This window comes from Aquarana catesbeiana, linkage group LG06 (genome assembly GCF_042186555.1).
Source record: "Aquarana catesbeiana isolate 2022-GZ linkage group LG06, ASM4218655v1, whole genome shotgun sequence".
In the NCBI taxonomy this organism is placed as follows: Eukaryota; Metazoa; Chordata; class Amphibia; order Anura; family Ranidae; genus Aquarana; species Aquarana catesbeiana.
This window is the reverse complement of record NC_133329.1, coordinates 244,743,429-244,763,576: the sequence shown is the minus strand read 5'-3', so window position 1 is coordinate 244,763,576 and position 20,148 is coordinate 244,743,429. Positions and strand designations below refer to the sequence as shown.

Here is a 20,148-nt window from a genome sequence, read left to right as displayed (position 1 = left end):
CAATAACTGGGAACAGTAGATCCCTGTCATGTCATCTGTCAGAATAGGGGTCCGCCTTGTTTACAAAGGCAGATCCCCATTCTGCCTCCGTACTAGGCAATTTCGGGTCGCCGGCGGACATTGAGTACGCCTGACCCGCGGGCATGCACCCGCAATGTGAAGCAGGCGTGAGAGCGCGTCGCCGGTGGCGCGCGCCTGCCACTGCAAGAGCCGCCATACATGTACTGCAATTCATGTAGGAAAGCAAACCTGCTGCAGTACAACTGCGGCGGGTGGTCTTTAACTGGTTAATAAATACGCATTTATACAAGCAATTTTGCGCGATAAATGTTTTCTTTCTACTCTGAGCAACTCTAGAAGAGCAATTGGCGAATTAACACAGAGGACCAAGGATACAGCGAAATTTCAACAAATTTCCGGTGTGATTTGATCCAGGGGGTCTTTGCCTGAGGTGAGCGGCCAATTCACCTAGAGGTGGTGGTGGATTGTGTATCACTGATCATCCTGTTTTCACAGCACGGCACTTATTGAAAAAAGTTGTCTCCCAAGGAAGGAGTCCGGATATATTAACACTTTGTGGGACATCATCACTTGAACTATATATCACTCGTGTGTGTGGTTTCGTTTTTGTTTAATTGCACTATTTATTCAACTGCCAAGTTTTTGATATTAGGCAGTATTTGGTATTTATGGTAGTTTGCATTTGTTGAATTAGCGCACCATTTTTTTGAATATTTATTATTTATGTTGGTGTGAGATCTCTGTCCAATAGTGCAGCTGTTCTAGCCTTATAATTTTATTTTCGTTATTTGCACAGTGGCGCTTAAGTATTTCACATGTAATATGATAAGTTAACCCCAGCAGTTCCTGTTCCCACCCTCTATTCAGTGCTGCTGTGCTTGACTCTGTGTAAAGAAGGAGAACATGAGCAAGAGGACATGGCTGTGAAAGTGGGGAGGAGCAGGGGGTGACGTGAAGTGGTCAGTGGTGTGTGTGGGAGAAATGTAAAGGGGAGCAGTGCTGTGAGTGGGAATTATGTGAAGGGGGGGCGCAGTGCTGGGTTTGGAAATTGGGGGGTGGGGGGTGTAAAGGGGGTGCTGTGAAGTGAGGGAGGGATGGATGGAGGGCAGTGCTGTGGGTAGGAGTTAATATGAAGGGCGCAGTGGACACTTAAGTGAAGCGAGGGACAGAGGACACTGATGTAAGAACAGGATTGTGATATAAAATGAGGGGGCTGTTATGGAAAGGATCTGAGACATCGCACAAACATGCAATTCTGACCTCTGCTGAAAGAAAATTTTACAGAGCAGACCTCCTTGAATTTTAATTTAATACGCAAAATGTTTTTTTTTTTTTTTCTCCATTTTGGATTGGGTAAAGAATGGTTACAACCCGTCAGTTTTTTTTCGCCATCTGTGTCCCATTGCAGAGATTTCCTTTAACTTCCTATCCCATAGCCAAACAGGAAGTGAGAGGAAATCCCTGCAAATTTAGGGAATTCCTTGGGGACCTACAGGTCACCAGAAACAGTGTCCCCATTGGGAGATTTCCCCTCTATTACTTTTCTGGGGACAACACAAAATTTGGTATTTTCTTTTACTTTCAATGATAATGGTAAACAGGACATATAGAAAGCATGAATCTCCTTAACAGGGTCACAGACAACAATAATAAACTGACAGATGTTCTAATCCCTCTGCACTCTATCCAAAAAAAAAATAATAATAATAATAATAATAATAATAATAATAAAAAGGGAAGAAAAGTTTTGCCTTTAGCTATACTTTAAAGAATAAATTCACAAAAAAAAGAGAAAAAATATTGTAACTTAAAAAAAAAACAAAAAAACAAAACACTGTACTAGAAATACTGTATGCTTTGAAGAGAACACATTATGGCATTGCCCCAACTGTTCTTCCTGTTTAATCATATGTCAATTTAAAAACACAGTATAAATACATACACACTAGCTAACATGTTGCATGAATTAACATGCTATACCTTCTTTAACAAGCTCCTCAAGCAGACCGCTCCACTCCTTTCGAAAAATATTTGCTCCTGTTAAACTGCCATCGCCACCAATGACACACAAGTTTGTTATGCCATGTTGCACAAGGTTATGGGCTGCAGCCAAACGGCCTTCATGAGTGGTAAATGCTTTGCATCTGGCACTTCCAATGATAGTTCCTCCCTGTAAAATAAAATTCACTATTTTAGTTTTGCAAATCATTATGATCAAACCACAATTTAAACATATAGAGAAAGTGCATCTAACGTCAACATTTTTTTAATTTAGGATAGAGTGGTTAGGGATTATAAGCCCTCTTATGTATTTATTGTCTGTATCGCCACTAGGGAAATACACCCTGACTATCTGTCCTGTAAAAGTAGGCGTGGCATCATTACTGTGCTGCACATTGCCTGTGCAGGGAGCAAAGCTGTTCAAGAGAGCCAACAGGTCCACCCGCTCCAGGCTTCCTGCAGAAAACTACAGGAAGGAAGGATACAAGACCAGTCACTCTACATAAGAAGCGAGAGTAGAAGTGACTGGTCTTTATTACAGGAAACTCCTTCCCAGAAGCAAAGCTTCATACTACATTAATTCAAAGACCTGGAAAGCACACCAAGATTTAAAGTAGGAATACATATGCCTCTTGTATTTAGACTTATCCCAGAATTCAGCTTTAAAGAATCCTCTCTGACATGCATAGGGGATCCTCTCCCTGAACCCTCAGTCACATTTTGAAAACAGCGCGGCTGCTTCACAGGCATGTCTGCCCATACAGATGTACAGGCAGCGAGCTCTAGGCAGTGCGTGCAGGAGCCTGACATTGCACCAACTATCCACTGATCACGGGTGCAATGCAGCTATAGGCATCATTCAGATATCATCTTTTTCCACCGGCAATTCTGTGCACCGGAAGAACAATCATAGCTGCAGTTCAGCCGTCTGATCATTCTTACAGGTGGAGAGAGGGGACGTCCCTGCCTTCCAGTGCTTCTAAAGGCTCGCCTGTGCGATCGGCGAGCCGGAGAATGAATCAGTCGTCGCCAGAAGTTGAGCATAGAGATTTCTGGTGACCAGATGGTGCCCAATCATCTCTATTACGCTCGGAGTCCGGGCGCAATGCTATGACATCACGTCCGGGCCGGCGGAAATAAACAATGCCGAAAGACTGAGACAGTTTAATTATTTTGATCTCGGTCTTTCCAGACTGAAGGAGAGATGTGGGGTCTTATAGACCCCACATCTCTCCATAAAGAGGACCTGTCACACACTATTTCTATTACAAGGGATGCGAACATTCCTTGTAATAGGAATAAATGTGATTAAAAAAAAATATATGTAAAAGTGCCCCCGTCCCCACGTAGAGAAGCGAACGCATACATAAGTCGCTCCCACATATGTAAACGGCATTCAAATCACACATGTGAGGTATCGCTGCGTGCGTTGGAGCAAGAGCAACAATGCTAGCCCAAGACCTCCTCTGTAACCCATATTTTACATATTAACCACTTCCCAGGCAAATTCTGGCACTTCACTTCTACATGTAAAAATCTATATCTATCTATCTATCTATCTATCTATATATATATATATATATATATATATATATATAGATTTTTACATGTAGGAGCGAAGTGCCAGAATTTGCCTGGGAAGTGGTTAATATGTAAAAGATACATGCATAGTGTTAATATTATTTGCTTATTAAACTTACCAACTGGATTATATTGGATACACTTAGCCAGTTTGCTTGCTTGATACAATCGCCTCCTTCTACCAATCCTTCATAGCCCTGCAAAAAAAAAAAAAAAAAAATTATACATTTTTGCAAAAATTGTATAAATATTTACATTTTTTAAAACAGCATGGCAACACAGGCTTTTGGGCTTGACACCTTTGCACACTGCATGCATTTCTAAAGCATGTTTTTTCTTTATGCGTTACAGAAATGGAAGGGGGAACATTCACAGGATTTTCCATGGTGCAAATGCACTAAAATGCATTTTGCTCATTTACCTTAAATTTCAATGTGTCTGTTATGCAAAACTCGCTAGGTTGTACTAAAACAGACAAGTTGTAGTAAAACAGGCAAAAATACAAAATTATCAACAGACAAACTGATTCAGCTTAAAAATACTTACAATGTGTATATTACACATCTCAAAAGATGGATTGGATTCACCCAATAAGTTACATGGTAATGAGGAAGACAAAAAAAAAAAAAAAAAGTGTGGAACATCCACGTATTTACTATGTACCTGTTTGCTTATTTTTTTTTTTCCTGGGTTGTTAAAGATGCTGTATTTTCTATATTTGTGTATTCTATGGGTCAATTTATAAAAGAATTGCATAGTCTGATGATTTAAGCAAAAACACTATATCTATGTTCTATATCTCTGATGAACAAATGTTATTTTATTATGGTCTGTAGTAAAATAGCAGATTATGGCCACAAAATAGAGAAGAAAAAAAAAAAAACACCCCCACACCTTTGAAGCCAAATATACAATGTAACAATTCTAGAGCATGCTAGAGAGAACTGGCAAACAAGCGTAACTATTTGTCCTTTTCACACAGATGTTCCCAACAGACCCGTTTGTAGTTTTTCAGGCAGATGTGAATAAAAGCTTGTAAACCAACCCATGTCCTGCCTATAGACCTAACATGGGTCCGTGGTAAAAAACTACTAAATAGACGTAGATGTCACAAAAGTGATATCCACACCAATCGTCTCCGATTCAGTGGAGGATCTGTTCACCGATCCGCTGCAGATATTATTGAGGATGCCCATCCTCAATAATATCTGCCCAATTGGCTCATTCACTCTAGTGTACGCAGAGCTGCACCATATTTTGTACTCTCCAGCTTTAGAAAATAAACTCCATAGTGTTCTAGGTGTACAAGAAAACAGGTCAGATTTGGCAGGGCAATATAAGGTCTTCATTCTGTCCATCTTTCAAGGCTTTATTTATATAGAAAACAAAGGCAACAGGTTCCTTGTCGTTGTTTTCTATATGGTCCATGTATGCTGACGAAAACGGTGATCGTGCAGACCTTCAGGACAGGCTCCGGGCTCTCCATTCAAGGAGGACGTCTTCTGGTGTATAATCCATCTTCATACTGTCATTTATCACAAGACAGTACAAGCTCGTTTGACTCACCGCCCACGGCTTGTGAGTCCACCGAAGTTGGTAAGAGTATTCTACCTTACATTTTTTGAGTCTCTGTATTGTAAGGATATCTGCCTTGGGTCCCCTCTGAGTTGGAGTCTCTGTATTGTAAGGATATCTGCCTTGGGTCCCCTCCGTTTCAACTGCACCATGTAACATATGGACTGTAATAATAAGTCTTTATCATCTATATGGGATTAATACTTCCTCACCATTATTTTGGACAGTTTTTTATATTTCATCACTATCAAAATGTGGACTTTTGAGAATATCATTTGTTGATTTACTTTCACTTTATTTTTATTTTTATGTATATTTGCACTTTTTTCAAAAGAAAGAGCACTGCAATCTGTTTGGATTTAAGAGATGCTATTACACTGTTTGTGTATACACATATCTGGTTTTGACCTAGTTGAGGTTACGGGCCACTTGAAATTGTGGTTTTACCTCTCCCTGCTTCAAAACCTTCTTTTCACTGTACTTACCTTAGCGCTACACTTTTTTGTTTATATTTTCTACACAGTCCCAGTCGTTCTGCAGTGTTGGCAGCTGTTTCTACTTACTAGATAGGCGCGGTATTTTATTTATCTATTCACTCTAGTGTACGGCACGCCCAGACGCTGCGTTTTGTCATGTTGATGTCTTCAGGTGGAGTGAGAGAATGACAAAACGCTGCGCCGGGGCTGGACAGGAAGTGACGTCATCCCGCTGCCACGGTCCGAGAAGGAGAAGTATGTCTTTTTGGCTAGCGCTGCAGGACACTCATAGCGGCGGAGCCAAAGGATCATGTGATTGTATGCTAAAAACCCTGATGCAAGGCTGAGCACGCTTTTAATTGCTAGTTCTCAATAAAGTGAGAATTTTACACTATGCAAGTTATTTTTCCTTCTTGGCCATTACCTCAATCAGGAGAGTGATGTATTTTGGTGAAGAGAGAGCGGCTGGCCCGGGGATCCCCTCCGTTAAAGGAAAAATGCTGCATGACCCACTTTTCATTAGGGGGTCATGGTGGTCTGGTGAGTTGTTTGTGTTAGGTGAGTAAGGTGGGTGAGTGTGTAAGGTGGTGGCACAAGGGTGACTTACCTTCACTGAAGAACTGTTTGATTTACTGATACAACACTGAAAAGAGCACAGAGCACTGCATGGACAGTTTTTTGATGAACATTTGATTTAATGTTTGATTTATTATATTCAATTTATTGATTATATGGTTTGCGATTGTATTGGAAACATATTTAAATTGTTATACTTAGCGCAGCTATAGTGGAATACACACTATAGTACATAGAAATTATTTGTGTGGGGATAGCAGCGGCTTGGTTTAAAAGATTTTATACAAAAATGTTTTTGGAGCTTTAGATAATATTGCCACTTTTTAGTCATGGGCACAGGTTATTTGATCGATTTGTTTTAGGGCTGCAACTAACGATTATTTTCATAATCGATTAGTTGGCCGATTATTGTTTCGATTAATCGATTATTCGGTTAATAACCTTTAAGAAAAAGTGTGGTGTATAATTTAGTTAATGTGTGCAACTTTAAAAAAAAGGTAATTTATTCTTAACCACTTAAGGACCGCCTAACGCCGATTTACGTCGGCAAGGCGGCACGGGCAGGCAAAATCACGTACATGTACGTGATTTGCCTCTCGCGGGTGGGGGGTCCGATCGGACCCCCCCCCGGTGCCCGAAGCGGTCCCGTTCTGTTCCCCGGCGATCCGAGATGAGGGGGAGGCCATCCGTTCGTGGCCCCCCCCTCGCGATCGCCGCCGGCCAATGGGAACACTCCTTTGCTGCTGTATGCTAAACAGCAGCAAAGGAAATGATGTCATCTCCCCTCGGCTCGGTAGTTTCCGTTCCAGCGCCGAGGGGAGAAGACATCAATGTGAGTGCACAACACACACACACACACAGTAGAACATGCCAGGCATACAAAACACCCCGATCACCCCCCCGATCGCCCCCCGATCCCCCCCCAATCACCCCCCCCCCCCCCCCTGTCACAAACTGACACCAGCAGGTTTGTTTTTTTTTTTTTTTTTTTTTTTTCTGATTACTGCATAGTGTCAGTTTGTGACAGTTACAGTGTTGGGACAGTGAGTATTACCCCCCTTTAGGTCTAGGGTACCCCCCTAACCCCCCCTAATAAAGTTTTAACCCCTTGATCACCCCCCGTCACCAGTGTTGCTAAGCGATCATTTTTCTGATCGCTGTATTAGTGTCGCTGGTGACGCTAGTTAGTGAGGTAAATATTTAGGTTCGCCGTCAGCGTTTTATAGTGACAGGGACCCCCATATACTACCTAATAAATGTTTTAACCCCTTGATTGCCCCCTAGTTAACCCTTTCACCACTGATCACCGTATAACCGTTACGGGTGACGCAGGTTAGTTCGTTTATTTTTTATAGTGTCAGGGCACCCGCCGTTTATTACCTAATAAAGGTTTAGCCCCCTGATCGCCCGGCGGTGATATGCGTCGCCCCAGGCAGCGTCAGATTAGCGCCAGTACCGCTAACACCCACGCACGCAGCATGCGCCTCCCTTAGTGGTATAGTATCTGATCGGATCAATATCTGATCTGATCAGATCTATACTAGCGTCCCCAGCAGTTTAGGGTTCCCAAAAACACAGTGTTAGCGGGATCAGCCCAGATACCCGCTAGCACCTGCGTTTTGCCCCTCCGCCCAGCCCACCCAAGTGCAGTATCGATCGATCACTGTCACTTACAAAACACTAAACGCATAACTGCAGCGTTCACAGAGTCAGGCCTGATCCCTGCGATCGCTAACAGTTTTTTTGGTAGCATTTTGGTGAACTGGCAAGCAAGCACCAGGCAGCGTCAGGTTAGCGCCAGTACCGCTAACACCCACGCACGCACCGTACACCTCCCTTAGTGGTATAGTATCTGATCGGATCAATATCTGATCCGATCAGATCTATACTAGCGTCCCCAGCAGTTTAGGGTTCCCAAAAACGCAGTGTTAGCGGGATCAGCCCAGATACCTGCTAGCACCTGCGTTGTGCCCCTCCGCCCGGCCCAGCCCAGCCCACCCAAGTGCAGTATCGATCGATCACTGACACTTACAAGGCACTAAACGCATAACTGCAGCGTTCGCAGAGTCAGGCCTGATCCCTGCGATCGCTAACAGTTTTTTTGGTAGCATTTTGGTGAACTAGCAAGCACCGGCCCCAGGCAGCTTCAGGTTAGCGCCAGTACCACTAACACCCACGCACGCAGCATACGCCTCCTTTAGTGGTATAGTATCTGAACGGATCAATATCTGATCCGATCAGATCAGATCTATACTAGCGTCCCCAGCAGTTTAGGGTTCCCAAAAACGCAGTGTTAGCGGGATCAACCCAGATACCTGCTAGCACCTGCGTTTTGCCCCTCCGCCCGGCCCAGTCCAGCCCACCCAAGTGCAGTATCGATCGATCACTGTCACTTACAAAACACTAAACGCATAACTGCAGCGTTCGCAGAGTCAGGCCTGATCCCTGCGATCGCTAACAGTTTTTTTGGAAGCTTTTTATTGAACTGGCAAGCACCAGCGGCCTAGTACACCCCGGTCGTAGTCAAACCAGCACTGCAGTAACACTTGGTGACGTGGCGAGTCCCATAAGTGCAGTTCAAGCTGGTGAGGTGGCAAGCACAAGTAGTGTCCCGCTGCCACCAAAAAGACAAACACAGGCCCGTCGTGCCCATAGTGCCCTTCCTGCTGCATTCGCCAATCCTAATTGGGAACCCACCACTTCTGCAGCGCCCGTACTTCCCCCATTCACATCCCCCAACGAAATGCAGTCGGCTGCATGAGAGGCATTTTTATGTGCTCCCGAGTACCCCTACCCAACGAACCCCCCCCAAAAAGATGTTGTGTCTGCAGCAAACGCGGATATAGGCGTGACACCCGCTATTATTGTCCCTCCTGTCCTGACAATCCTGGTCTTTGCATTGGTGAATGTTTTGAACGCTACCATACACTAGTTGAGTATTAGCGTAGGGTACAGCATTGCACAGACTAGGCACACTTTCACAGGGTCTCCCAAGATGCCATCGCATTTTGAGAGACCCGAACCTGGAACCGGTTACAGTTATAAAAGTTAGTTACAAAAAAAGTGTAAAAAAAAAAAAATATATATATAAAATAAAAAAAAATAGTTGTCGTTTTATTGTTCTCTCTCTCTATTCTCTCTCTCTATTGTTCTGCTCTTTTTTTACTGTATTCTATTCTGCAGTGTTTTATTGTTATTGTTATTGTTATTGTTATTGTTATTATGTTTTATCATGTTTGTTTTTCAGGTATGTAATTATTTATACTTTATTGTTTACTGTGCTTTATTGTTAACCATTTTTTTGTCTTCAGGTACGCCATTCACAACTTTGAGTGGTTATACCAGAATGATGCCTGCAGGTTTAGGTATCATCTTGGTATCATTCTTTTCAGCCAGCGGTCGGCTTTCATGTAAAAGCAATCCTAGCGGCTAATTAGCCTCTAGACTGCCTTTACAAGCCGTGGGAGGGAATGCCCCCCCCCCCCCACCGTCTTCCGTGTTTTTCTCTGGCTCTCCTGTCTCAACAGGGAACCTGAGAATGCAGCCGGTGATTCAGCCAGCTGACCATAGAGCTGATCAGAGACAAGAGTGGCTCCAAACATCTCTATGGCCTAAGAAACCGGAAGCTACGAGCATTTTATGACTTAGATTTCGCCGGATGTAAATAGCGCCATTGGGAAATTGGGGAAGCATTTTATCACACCGATCTTGGTGTGGTCAGATGCTTTGAGGGCAGAGGAGAGATCTAGGGTCTAATAGACCCCAATTTTTTCAAAAAAGAGTACCTGTCACTACCTATTGCTATCATAGGGGATATTTACATTCCCCGAGATAACAATAAAAATGATTTAAAAAAAAAAAAAATGAAAGGAACAGTTTAAAAATAAGATAAAAAAGCAAAAAAATAATAAAGAAAAAAAAAAAAAAAAAAAAAAGCACCCCTGTCGCCCCCTGCTCTTGCGCTTAGGCGAACGCAAGCGGCGGTCTGTCGTCAAACGTAAACAGCAATTGCACCATGCATGTGAGGTATCGCCGCGAAGGTCAGATCGAGGGCAGTAATTTTTGCAGTAGACCTCCTCTGTAGATCTAAAGTGGTAACCTGTAAAGGCTTTTAAAGGCTTTTAAAAATGTATTTATTTTGTTGCCACTGCACGTTTGTGCGCAATTGTAAAGCATGTCATGTTTGGTATCCATGTACTCGGTCTAAGATCATCTTTTTTATTTCATCAAACATTTGGGCAATATTGTGTGTTTTAGTGCATTAAAATTTAAAAAAGTGTGTTTTTTCCCCAAAAAATGCGTTTGAAAAATCGCTGCGCAAATACTGTGTGAAAAAAAAAAATGAAACACCCACCATTTTAATCTGTAGGGCATTTGCTTTAAAAAAATATATAATGTTTGGGGGTTCAAAGTAATTTTCTTGCAAAAAAAAAAAACTTTTTCATGTAAAAAATAAGTGTCAGAAAGGGCTTTGTCTTCAAGTGGTTAGAAGAGTGGGTGATGTGTGACATAAGCTTCTAAATGTTGTGCATAAAATGCCAGGACAGTTCAAAACCCCCCCAAATGACCCCATTTTGGAAAGTAGAAACCCCAAGCTATTTGCTGAGAGGCATGTCGAGTCCATGGAATATTTTATATTGCGACACAAGTTGCGGGAAAGAGACAAATTTTTTTTTTTTTTGCACAAAGTTGTCACTAAATGATATATTGCTCAAACATGCCATGGGAATATGTGAAATTACACCCCAAAATACATTCTGCTGCTTCTCCTGAGTACGGGGATACCATATGTGTGAGACTTTTTGGGAGCCTAGCCGTGTACGGGACCCCGAAAACCAAGCACCGCCTTCAGGCTTTCTAAGGGGCGTGAATTTTTGATTTCACTCTTCACTGCCTATCACAGTTTCGGAGGCCATGGAATGCCCAGGTGGCACAAAACCCCCCCAAATGACCCCATTTTGGAAAGTAGACACCCCAAGCTATTTGCTGAGAGGTATAGTGAGTATTTTGCAGACCTCACTTTTTGTCACAAAGTTTTGAAATTTGAAAAAAGAAAAAAAAAAAAAGTTTTTTCTTGTCTTTCTTCATTTTCAAAAACAAATGAGAGCTGCAAAATACTCACCATGCCTCTCAGCAAATAGCTTGGGGTGTCTACTTTCCAAAATGGGGTCATTTGGGGGGGTTTTGTGCCACCTGGGCATTCCATGGCCTCCGAAACGGTGTTAGGCAGTGAAGAGTAAAATCAAAAATTCACGCCCTTAAAAACGCTGAAGGCGGTGATTGGTTTTCGGGGCCCCGTACGCGGCTAGGCTCCCAAAAAGTCCCACACATGTGGTATCCCCATACTCAGGAGAAGCAGCTAAATGTATTTTGGGGTGCAATTCCACATAGGCCCATGGCCTGTGTGAGCAATATATCATTTAGTGACAACTTTGTGCAAAAAAAAAAAAAAAAAAGTGTCACTTTCCCGCAACTTGTGTCAAAATATAAAATATTCCATGGACTCAATATGCCTCTCAGCAAATAGCTTGGGGTGTCTACTTTCCAAAATGGGGTCATTTGGGGGGGGTTTGTGCCACCTGGGCATTCCATGGCCTCCGAAACTGTGATAGGCAGTGAAGAGTGAAATCAAAAAGTTACACCCTTAGAAATCCTGAAGGCGGTGATTGGTTTTCGGGGTCCCATACGCGGCTAGGCTCCCAAAAAGTCCCACACATGTGGTATCCCCGTACTCAGGAGAAGTAGCTGAATATATTTTGGGGTGCAATTCCACATAGGCCCATGGCCTGTGTGAGCAATATATCATTTAGTGACAACTTTTTGTAAATATTTTTTTTTTTTTTTTTTTTTGTCATTATTCAATCACTTGGGACAAAAAAAATAAATATTCAATGGGTTCAACATGCCTATCAGCAATTTCCTTGGGGTGTCTACTTTCCAAAATGGGGTCATTTGGGGGGGGTTTGTACTGCCCTGCCATTTTAGCACCTCAAGAAATGACATAGGCAGTCATAAACTAAAAGCTGTGTAAATTCCAGAAAATGTACCCTAGTTTGTAGACGCTATAACTTTTGCGCAAACCAATAAATATACGCTTATTGACATTTTTTTTACCAAAGACATGTGGCCGAATACATTTTGGCCTAAATGTATGACTAAAATTGAGTTTATTGGATTTTTTTTATAACAAAAAGTAGAAAATATCATTTTTTTTCAAAATTTTCGGTCTTTTTCCGTTTATAGCGCAAAAAATAAAAACTGCAGAAGTGATCAAATACCATCAAAAGAAAGCTCTATTTGTGGGAAGAAAAGGACGCAAATTTCGTTTGGGTACAGCATTGCATAACCGCGCAATTAGCAGTTAAAGCGACGCAGTGCCAAATTGGAAAAAGACCTCTGGTCCTTAGGCAGCATAATGGTCCGGGGCTCAAGTGGTTAAATATCTCTATACAGTGGTAAATATAAATAACCAACTATATGGTTAGGGAGCAAAATATCGAATCCACTCTGAGAATAACAGACAGAAGAGATATACTGTATATACTATTAGAGGAGATAGATATAATGTATAAACTATTAGAGGAGAGATATACTGTATATACTATTAGAGGAGATATACTGTATATACTATTAGAGGAGATATACTGTAAAAACTATTAGAGGCGATATACTGTATATACTATTAGAGGATATATACTGTATATACTATTAAAGGGTGAATCTGGTAAATATCATCAGACTCAGTGATCAGATTTTTTTTATTAAAAACAAAAACAATGTCTTCCTTCAAAAAAAATGTAATTTTAAGAACTTCGTTCTTTCATTCAGTGAATGTACAAAGATTTTTCGTCTGAATATTCTCATCTGAAAATTGATCCATGTGGCCAGCATAAGGCTTGGTACACACCTATGCAGATTGCTTTTCATCTGTTTCTGCAGTGCTTTTTGCTGTGCGTTTTGATTTTTGTGCACGTGATTTTGCTGCGATTTGCGTTTTTGCATTTTTTTTTGGCCAATTTGTTGTTGGGCAGATTAAAAAACACAAATTGCTGCAAAAACGCATTCCATGCTTTTCTGCAGCTTCTCTATTGAAGTATATTGAACCAAAAAAAGCACCATTATGCGTGAATGTGTCCCATAGGAAACCATGTGAATGAACTGTAGTGCGTTTCTGCAAAAAAGCACCAAAAAACACATAGATGTGAACCAGGTCTAAGATGTTTAGTAACATAGTGGGGTGAAAAAAACTAAAATTAGCCCTTTATAGTACAAAAAAAGCAGATAATCACTACTGTAAGGGGTTAATTTTTTTTTTTTAGTGTAGATCTGTGAAAGTAATATTTGAAGTAGCGATTATTTGCTCTTTTTGTACTATAAAGGGCTCATTTTAGTTTTTTTTTAACCCCATTATGTTACTGGCCGATTAATCGATTATGAAAATAGTAATCGATTAATTTCATAATCGATTAGTTGTCGATTAATCGATTAGTTGTTTCAGCTCTGATTTGTTTATATTTTTGTATTTCATAAAATGGACCCCTTGGTGTACTCTAACAACTGGACATCATACAATTTCTCTAACACCATAAAAGAAGCTACATATAAGCAGATGCAAATTAAAGTGGATGTAAACCCTCACATATACCCAGTGAAGTGAAAAGCCTCAGATGATACACATAGATAAAAACAAATCTCCCTATATAAGTTTTATATGTATATCTGCTGTCTTCATCTTTAGATACTGTTTAGAAAGTTCACATCTTGTTAGCAGATTTTCTCTTCCTGGTTAGCAAGGCAGTGAAGCCTGGGCATACAGTCAAGACAGCTGATTGGAGGAAAGACACACACACACACACACTCTCCTCATAGGTAGAGACTTTCAGCTCTGTTGAACCATTCAGCTCTGTGCTAAACCTATTTATATCATTCTCCCAAACACAAAACTCCAGCTACTTTTATCATATGTGACAGAGAACTTGTTAGGAGTGATCAGGCTGATAGCAGAAGAACTGAGCGGGAGACGCTACGGGACATAGTGCTTTGAAGAGAGATAACAAAACACTGCAGATATACAGTATCTCACAAATGAGTACACCCCTCACATTTTTGTAAATATTTTGTTATATATCTTTTCATGTGACAACACTGAAGAAATCACACTTTGCTACAATGTAAAGTAGTGACTGTACAGCTTGTATAACAGTGTAAATGTGCTGTCCCCTGGCAACAAAAGTGACTACACACCTAAGTGAAAATGTCCAAATTGGGCCCAATTAGCCTTTTTCCCTCCCCGATGTCACATGACTCGTTAGTGCTACAAAGGTCTCAAGTGTGAATGGGGAGCAGGTGTGTTAAATTTGGCGTTATCACTCTCACTCTCTCATACTGGTCACTGGAAGTTCAACATGGCCCCTCATGGCAAAGAACTCTGAGGATCTGAAAAAAAGAATTGTTGCTCTACATAAAGATGGCGAACCTTGGCACCCCAGAAGTTTTGGAACTACATTTCCCATGAAGCTCAAGTACACTGCAGAGTGCATGAGCATCATGGGAAATGTAGTTCCAAAACATCTGGGGTGCCAATGTTCGCCATCATTGGCCTAGGCTATAAGAGGATTGCCAAGACCCTGGAACTGAGCTGCAGCACAGTGGCCAAGACCATACAGTGGTTTACAGGACAGGTTCCACTTAGAACAGGCCTCGCCATTGTCGACCAAAGAAGTGGAGTGCACATGCTCATTGTCATATCCAGAGGATGTCTTTGGGAAATAGACGTATGAGTGCTGCCAGCATTGCTGCAGAGGTTAAAGGGGTGGGGGTTGGGGTCAGCCCGTCAGTGCTCAGACTTTGCGCCGTACACTGCATCAAATAGGTCTGCATGGCTGTTGTCCCAGAAGGAAGCCTCTTCTAAAGATGATGCACAAGAAAGCCCGCAAACAATTTGCTAAAGACAAGCAGACTAAGAACATGGCTTACTGGAACCATGTCCTGTGGCCTGAGACCAAGATAAACTTATTTGGTTCAGATGGTGTCAAGCGTGTGTGGCAGCAACCAGGTGAGGAGTACAAAGACAAGTGTGTCTTGTCTACAGTCAAGCATGGTGGTGACAGTGTCATGGTCTGGGGCTGCATGAGTGCTGCCGGCACTGGGAAGCTACAGTTCATTGAGGGAACCATGAATGCCAAACATGTACTGTGACATACTGAAGCAGAGCATGATCCCCTCCCTTCAGAGACTGGGCAGCAGGGCAGTATTCCAACATGATAACGACCCCAAACACACCTCAAAGATGACCACTGCCTTGCTAAAGAAGCTGAGGGTAAAGGTGATGGACTGGCCAAGCATCTCTCCAGACCTAAACCCTATTGAGCATCTGTGGGGCATCATCAAACGGAAGGTGGAGGAGCGCAAGGTCTCTAACATCCATCAGATCTGTGATGTCGTCATGAAGGAGTGGAAGAGGACTCCAGTGGCAACCTGTGAAGCTCTGATGAACTCCATGCCCAAGAGGGTTAAGGCAAAGCTGGAAAATAATGGTGGCCACACAAAATATTGACACTTTGGGCCCAATTTGGTAGTTTTCACTTAAAGGTGTACTCACTTTTGTTGCCAGCGGTTTAGACATTAACCACTTACAGACCGCCCACCGTCGTTATACCTCGGCACTTTGAAGAGGAATATCGTTGTTATGGCAGCACATAGCTGCCATAACCCCGGTTTCCTCTTCTTCAGCGGGCGGTCCCCCCCTTACAGATAAAAGTGACTTCTGTTGCAGATTCGCCACAAGATCATTTTTATCGGGGGGGGGGCCCCCTCCTACCACGCTCCGGTGGTCTCCGTCGCTTACCGGAGCCGCTGGAGACAATCACATCCTCTCCCCTGTTTGGCTGGCTGCTGAGTGAGGGAAAGATGGCCCCCACTCAGTTCTATAGCATTGACTGGTGGAAGCGACATCAAACGTCACTTCCACCCAATGCTCTTAACTACTTGCCGACCAGCCGCTGCAGTTATACTGTGGCAGGTTGGCACGGCTGCGCAAATCACTGTCATGGTACGTCGGCTCTTCAAATCGCTATAGCAGGCGTGTGCGTCCCGCAGCGTGTCCCCGGAGCCAATGCGCATGGCACAAGAGCCAGAACCGGGATGTGTGTGTGTGTGTGTGTGTGTGTGTAAAAAAACAAAAAAACGCCTAATATCACAAATCCCTGTTCTGACAGGGGAGGAGAAACAGATCGTCTGTTCCTACTAAGTAGGAACAACGATCTGGCTCCTCCTCTAGTCAGTCCTATCCGCTCACAGCTAGAAACACATTTACCCCCTTGATCGCCCCCTAGTGTTAATCCTTTCCCTGCCAGTGACATTTACACAGTAATCAGTGGCTATTTATAGCACTGATCGCTGTATAAATGTCAGTGGCCCAAAAAAATGTCAAGTGGGGGCACAGTGGTGTAGTGGATAGCACTTTCGCCTAGCAGTAAGAAGGGTCGCTGGTTCGAATCCCAACCACAGCACTAACTGGCTGGAGTTTGCATAGTCTCCCTGCGCCTGCGTCAGTTTCCTCCGGGTACTCCGGTTTCCTCCCACACTCCAACAGACATGCTGGTAAGTTAATTGGATCCTGTCTAAATTGTCCCTAGTATGTATGAATGTGAGTTAGGGACCCTTAGATTGTAAGCTCCTTGAGGGTAGGGACTGATGTGAATGTACAATGTATATGTAAAGCGCTGCGTAAATTGATGGCGCTATATAAGTACCTGAAATAAATAAAATAAGTGTCTGATCTGTCGCAGTCCCGCTAAAAATCGCAGATCGCCACCATTACTAGTAAACAAGAAATAAAAATGCCATAAATCTATCCCATATTTTGTAGATGCTCTACCTTTTGCGCAAACTAATCAATATACGCTTATTGTGATTTTTTTTACCAAAAATATGTAGAAGAATGCATATTGACCTAAACTGATGAAGAAATTAGTTTTTTACATTTTTTTGGGGGATATTATAGCAAAAAGTAAAAAATATTGCTTTTTTTCCCCAAATTGTCCGACTTTTTTGTTTATAGCGCAAAAAAAATTAAAAACTGCAGAGGTGATCAAATACCACCAAAAGAAAGCTCTATTTGTGGGAAAAAAAGCACAAAATTCTGTTGGGTACAACATCGCACGTCCGCGCAATTGTTAGTTAAAGCGACGCAGTGTCGTATCGCAAAAAATGGCCTGGTTATTAAAGGGGATAAATCCTTCCGGGGCTGAAGAGGTAAAAAAAAAAAAAAAATGAAAAAAAGAAAAAATTTTTTATTATTTGCAATTTAGTGTAAATATGAGATCTGAGGTCTTTTTGACCCCAGATCTTATATTTAAGAGGTCCTGTCATGCTTTTTTTGTATTACAAGGGATGTTTACGTTCCTTGTAATAGGAATAAAAGTTACCCAAAAATAAAAAACAAATAAAATAGGGACAGTGTCAAAATAAAAAATAAAATAAATAAGAAAAAAAAAATGTAAGCGCCCCGACGAGCTTGCGCGCAGAAGCGAACGCATTAGTGAGCAGCACCTGCATATGAAAACGATGTTCAAACCACACATGTGAGGTATCGCCGCGATCGTTAGAGCAAGAGCAATAATTCTAGCTCTAGACATCCTCTAACTCAAAACTGGTAACCTGTATACATTTTTAAAACGTCGCCTATGGAGATTTTTAAGGGTAAAAGTTTGTCGCCATTCCACGAGCAGGCGCAATTTTGAAGCGTGACATTTTGGGAATCAATTTACTCGGCATAACATTAACTTTCACAATATAAAAAAAAAAAAAAAAATGGGCTAAGTTTACTGGTCTTGTTTTTTCATTCAAAAAAGTGTATTTTCTCCAAAAAAGTGCGCTTGTAAGTCTGCTGCACAAATACGGTGTGACAGGAAGTATTGCAACGACTGCCATTTTATTTTCTAGGGCAGTGATGGCGAACCTTGGAACCCCAGATGTTTTAAAACTACATTTCCCATGATGCTCAACTACACTGCAGAGTGCATGAGCATCATGGGAAATGTAGTTCCAAAACATCTGGGGTGCCAAGGTTCGCCATCACTGCTCTAGGGTGTTAGAAAAAAAATACAATATAATGTTTGGGGGTTCTAAATAACTTTCTAGCCCGGTGGTTAATAGCTGTGTTGAGTTATTTTGAAGGGACAGCAAATTGACACTGTTATACAAGCTGTACACTAACTACTTTACATTGTAGCAAAGTGTCATTTCTTCAGTGTTGTCACATGAAAAGATAGAATAAAATATTTACAAACATGTGAGGGGTGTACTCACTTTTGTGAGATACTGTATGTGCTCAGCTCAAATTTCATTAATCGGATTTAAATCCACTTTAAGTTTCAAATTATTACAGGTGTGTGTTTTTTTTGTGTCATTAATAACTAACTTTTCAGATATAATGAAATGTTCAGCTAGCTTTACCAACACAAAAAAAAAAAAAAAAATGAACTTTGCCTGCTTAATAGGGCCTGAAATATGTTTGCACTTCCCATACCCTATCAAAATGCTCTTTGCTCTGAAAACATACTGTTTCAGTTTGGCCACGTCTTAAGACAGAGTGGGTTTAAAAGCAAAGACAAAAAGGCATTAAATCTACGTTAAAAAGAGGAGTTCCACCCAGGGGTCGGGTAAAAAAATAAATAAATAAATGTCAGCAGCTACTGACCTTTAATTGGACACTTACCTGTCCCAGGGTCCAGCGATGCGGGGGATCGAAGCCCCGCTCGTCTCCCCCTCCGTTCAGCGGCGCCGGCATTGCAACTGTGGGCGCCAGGCTGTGGCTTCACAGCCTGGCACCCACTGCGCATGCGCGAGCGGCGCCGCGATTGGCCGCTCAGTCACCTGGGACCTGTAATGGGTCCCAGATGATTGAAAGCGGCGAGGGAGCAGAGCGGAGCCCTTCCTGTGCCGAGGGGGAAGTGATGTCACCAGCCCAGGCACTGGAAGGGGTAGACTATGAGGGACCCCCTAGCAACAGGCATTTAGAGGTAAGTTAAAAAAAAAAAAATATATATCCAAATTTTTTGTTGGGTTTTTTTTTAGGATTTTTCATGTAGTTTTGTTTTTTTGGGTGGAACCCCACTTTAAATATACAAATAAAAAGGGTAAAGGGTAAGCTTACGGATGAACGACCATCATAAAGAGCCTGGCTTCACCTGCTTTCCAAGTTCATAGTAGGCATTTTTTTCAGCACTCAGCATTTGCATTGGAATATCTGTGAGCAAGGCTTTTTTTTTCTTACAAGACAAAGTACCATCAAGATCTTTATAGGTAGAGAACTTAATTTTAAAGCTCTCTTGTATGAAATTGTAATGATTGCATTTAATAAAACTGTTATAACCCAAAGACCAGTATTTTTTTTTTAAATCTCAATCAAGTTACTATGAATGCAGGGATCTGTGATACTATTTTTAGAAATTATATTATAACAGTCAGCTAGCCAAAAAATGAACCTGCATAAGGACTCATTAGCTTTTTACACTGTATGAAGTGTACAGGCCTATCAGATATGGAAAACGGTATATTTACGTGCTATTTAAACGCTTCCTGAAAGACATAATAAAATATAGCTCTGAAGTTTAACTGGTTAAACACAAATTCACACTATGATGCATAACATCAGGCATTTTTTCAATGGGCTGCCCTAAGCATGACAAAGCGCAATAAAGTAGCTCATGCACCTTTTGGGTTTTCTCCTGTTTTTGCCACGCATTTTGTGTGAAAAAAATGTTTATCTGCTTGCTGCCTTCGGGGTGCCATACACAATGAATGTCAATACAAGCGTGACACGTGTTCTTTGCGCATTCTGTCAACGCATGCAAAATCATGCGCTTCTGTGAGCATAACCTGTGTAACAGTAAAAGTTACAGTAATTTTTCAT

General features: G+C 41.8%; 1 protein-coding gene across 2 annotated transcripts in view; it reads right to left on the bottom strand.

The window, feature by feature from the left end:
* The window catches only part of LOC141146676 (ATP-dependent 6-phosphofructokinase, liver type), a 199,051-nt gene that overhangs the window by 169,262 nt on the left and 9,641 nt on the right, over positions 1 to 20,148 (bottom strand). For both annotated transcript variants that reach the window (XM_073633124.1, XM_073633123.1), the window contains 2 exons: positions 3,723 to 3,800; positions 2,002 to 2,191 (listed from right to left, as the gene is read on the bottom strand). In XM_073633124.1, the coding sequence (XP_073489225.1) occupies positions 2,002 to 2,191; positions 3,723 to 3,800 (268 nt within the window). The remainder of the gene's footprint in view (positions 1 to 2,001; positions 2,192 to 3,722; positions 3,801 to 20,148) is intronic.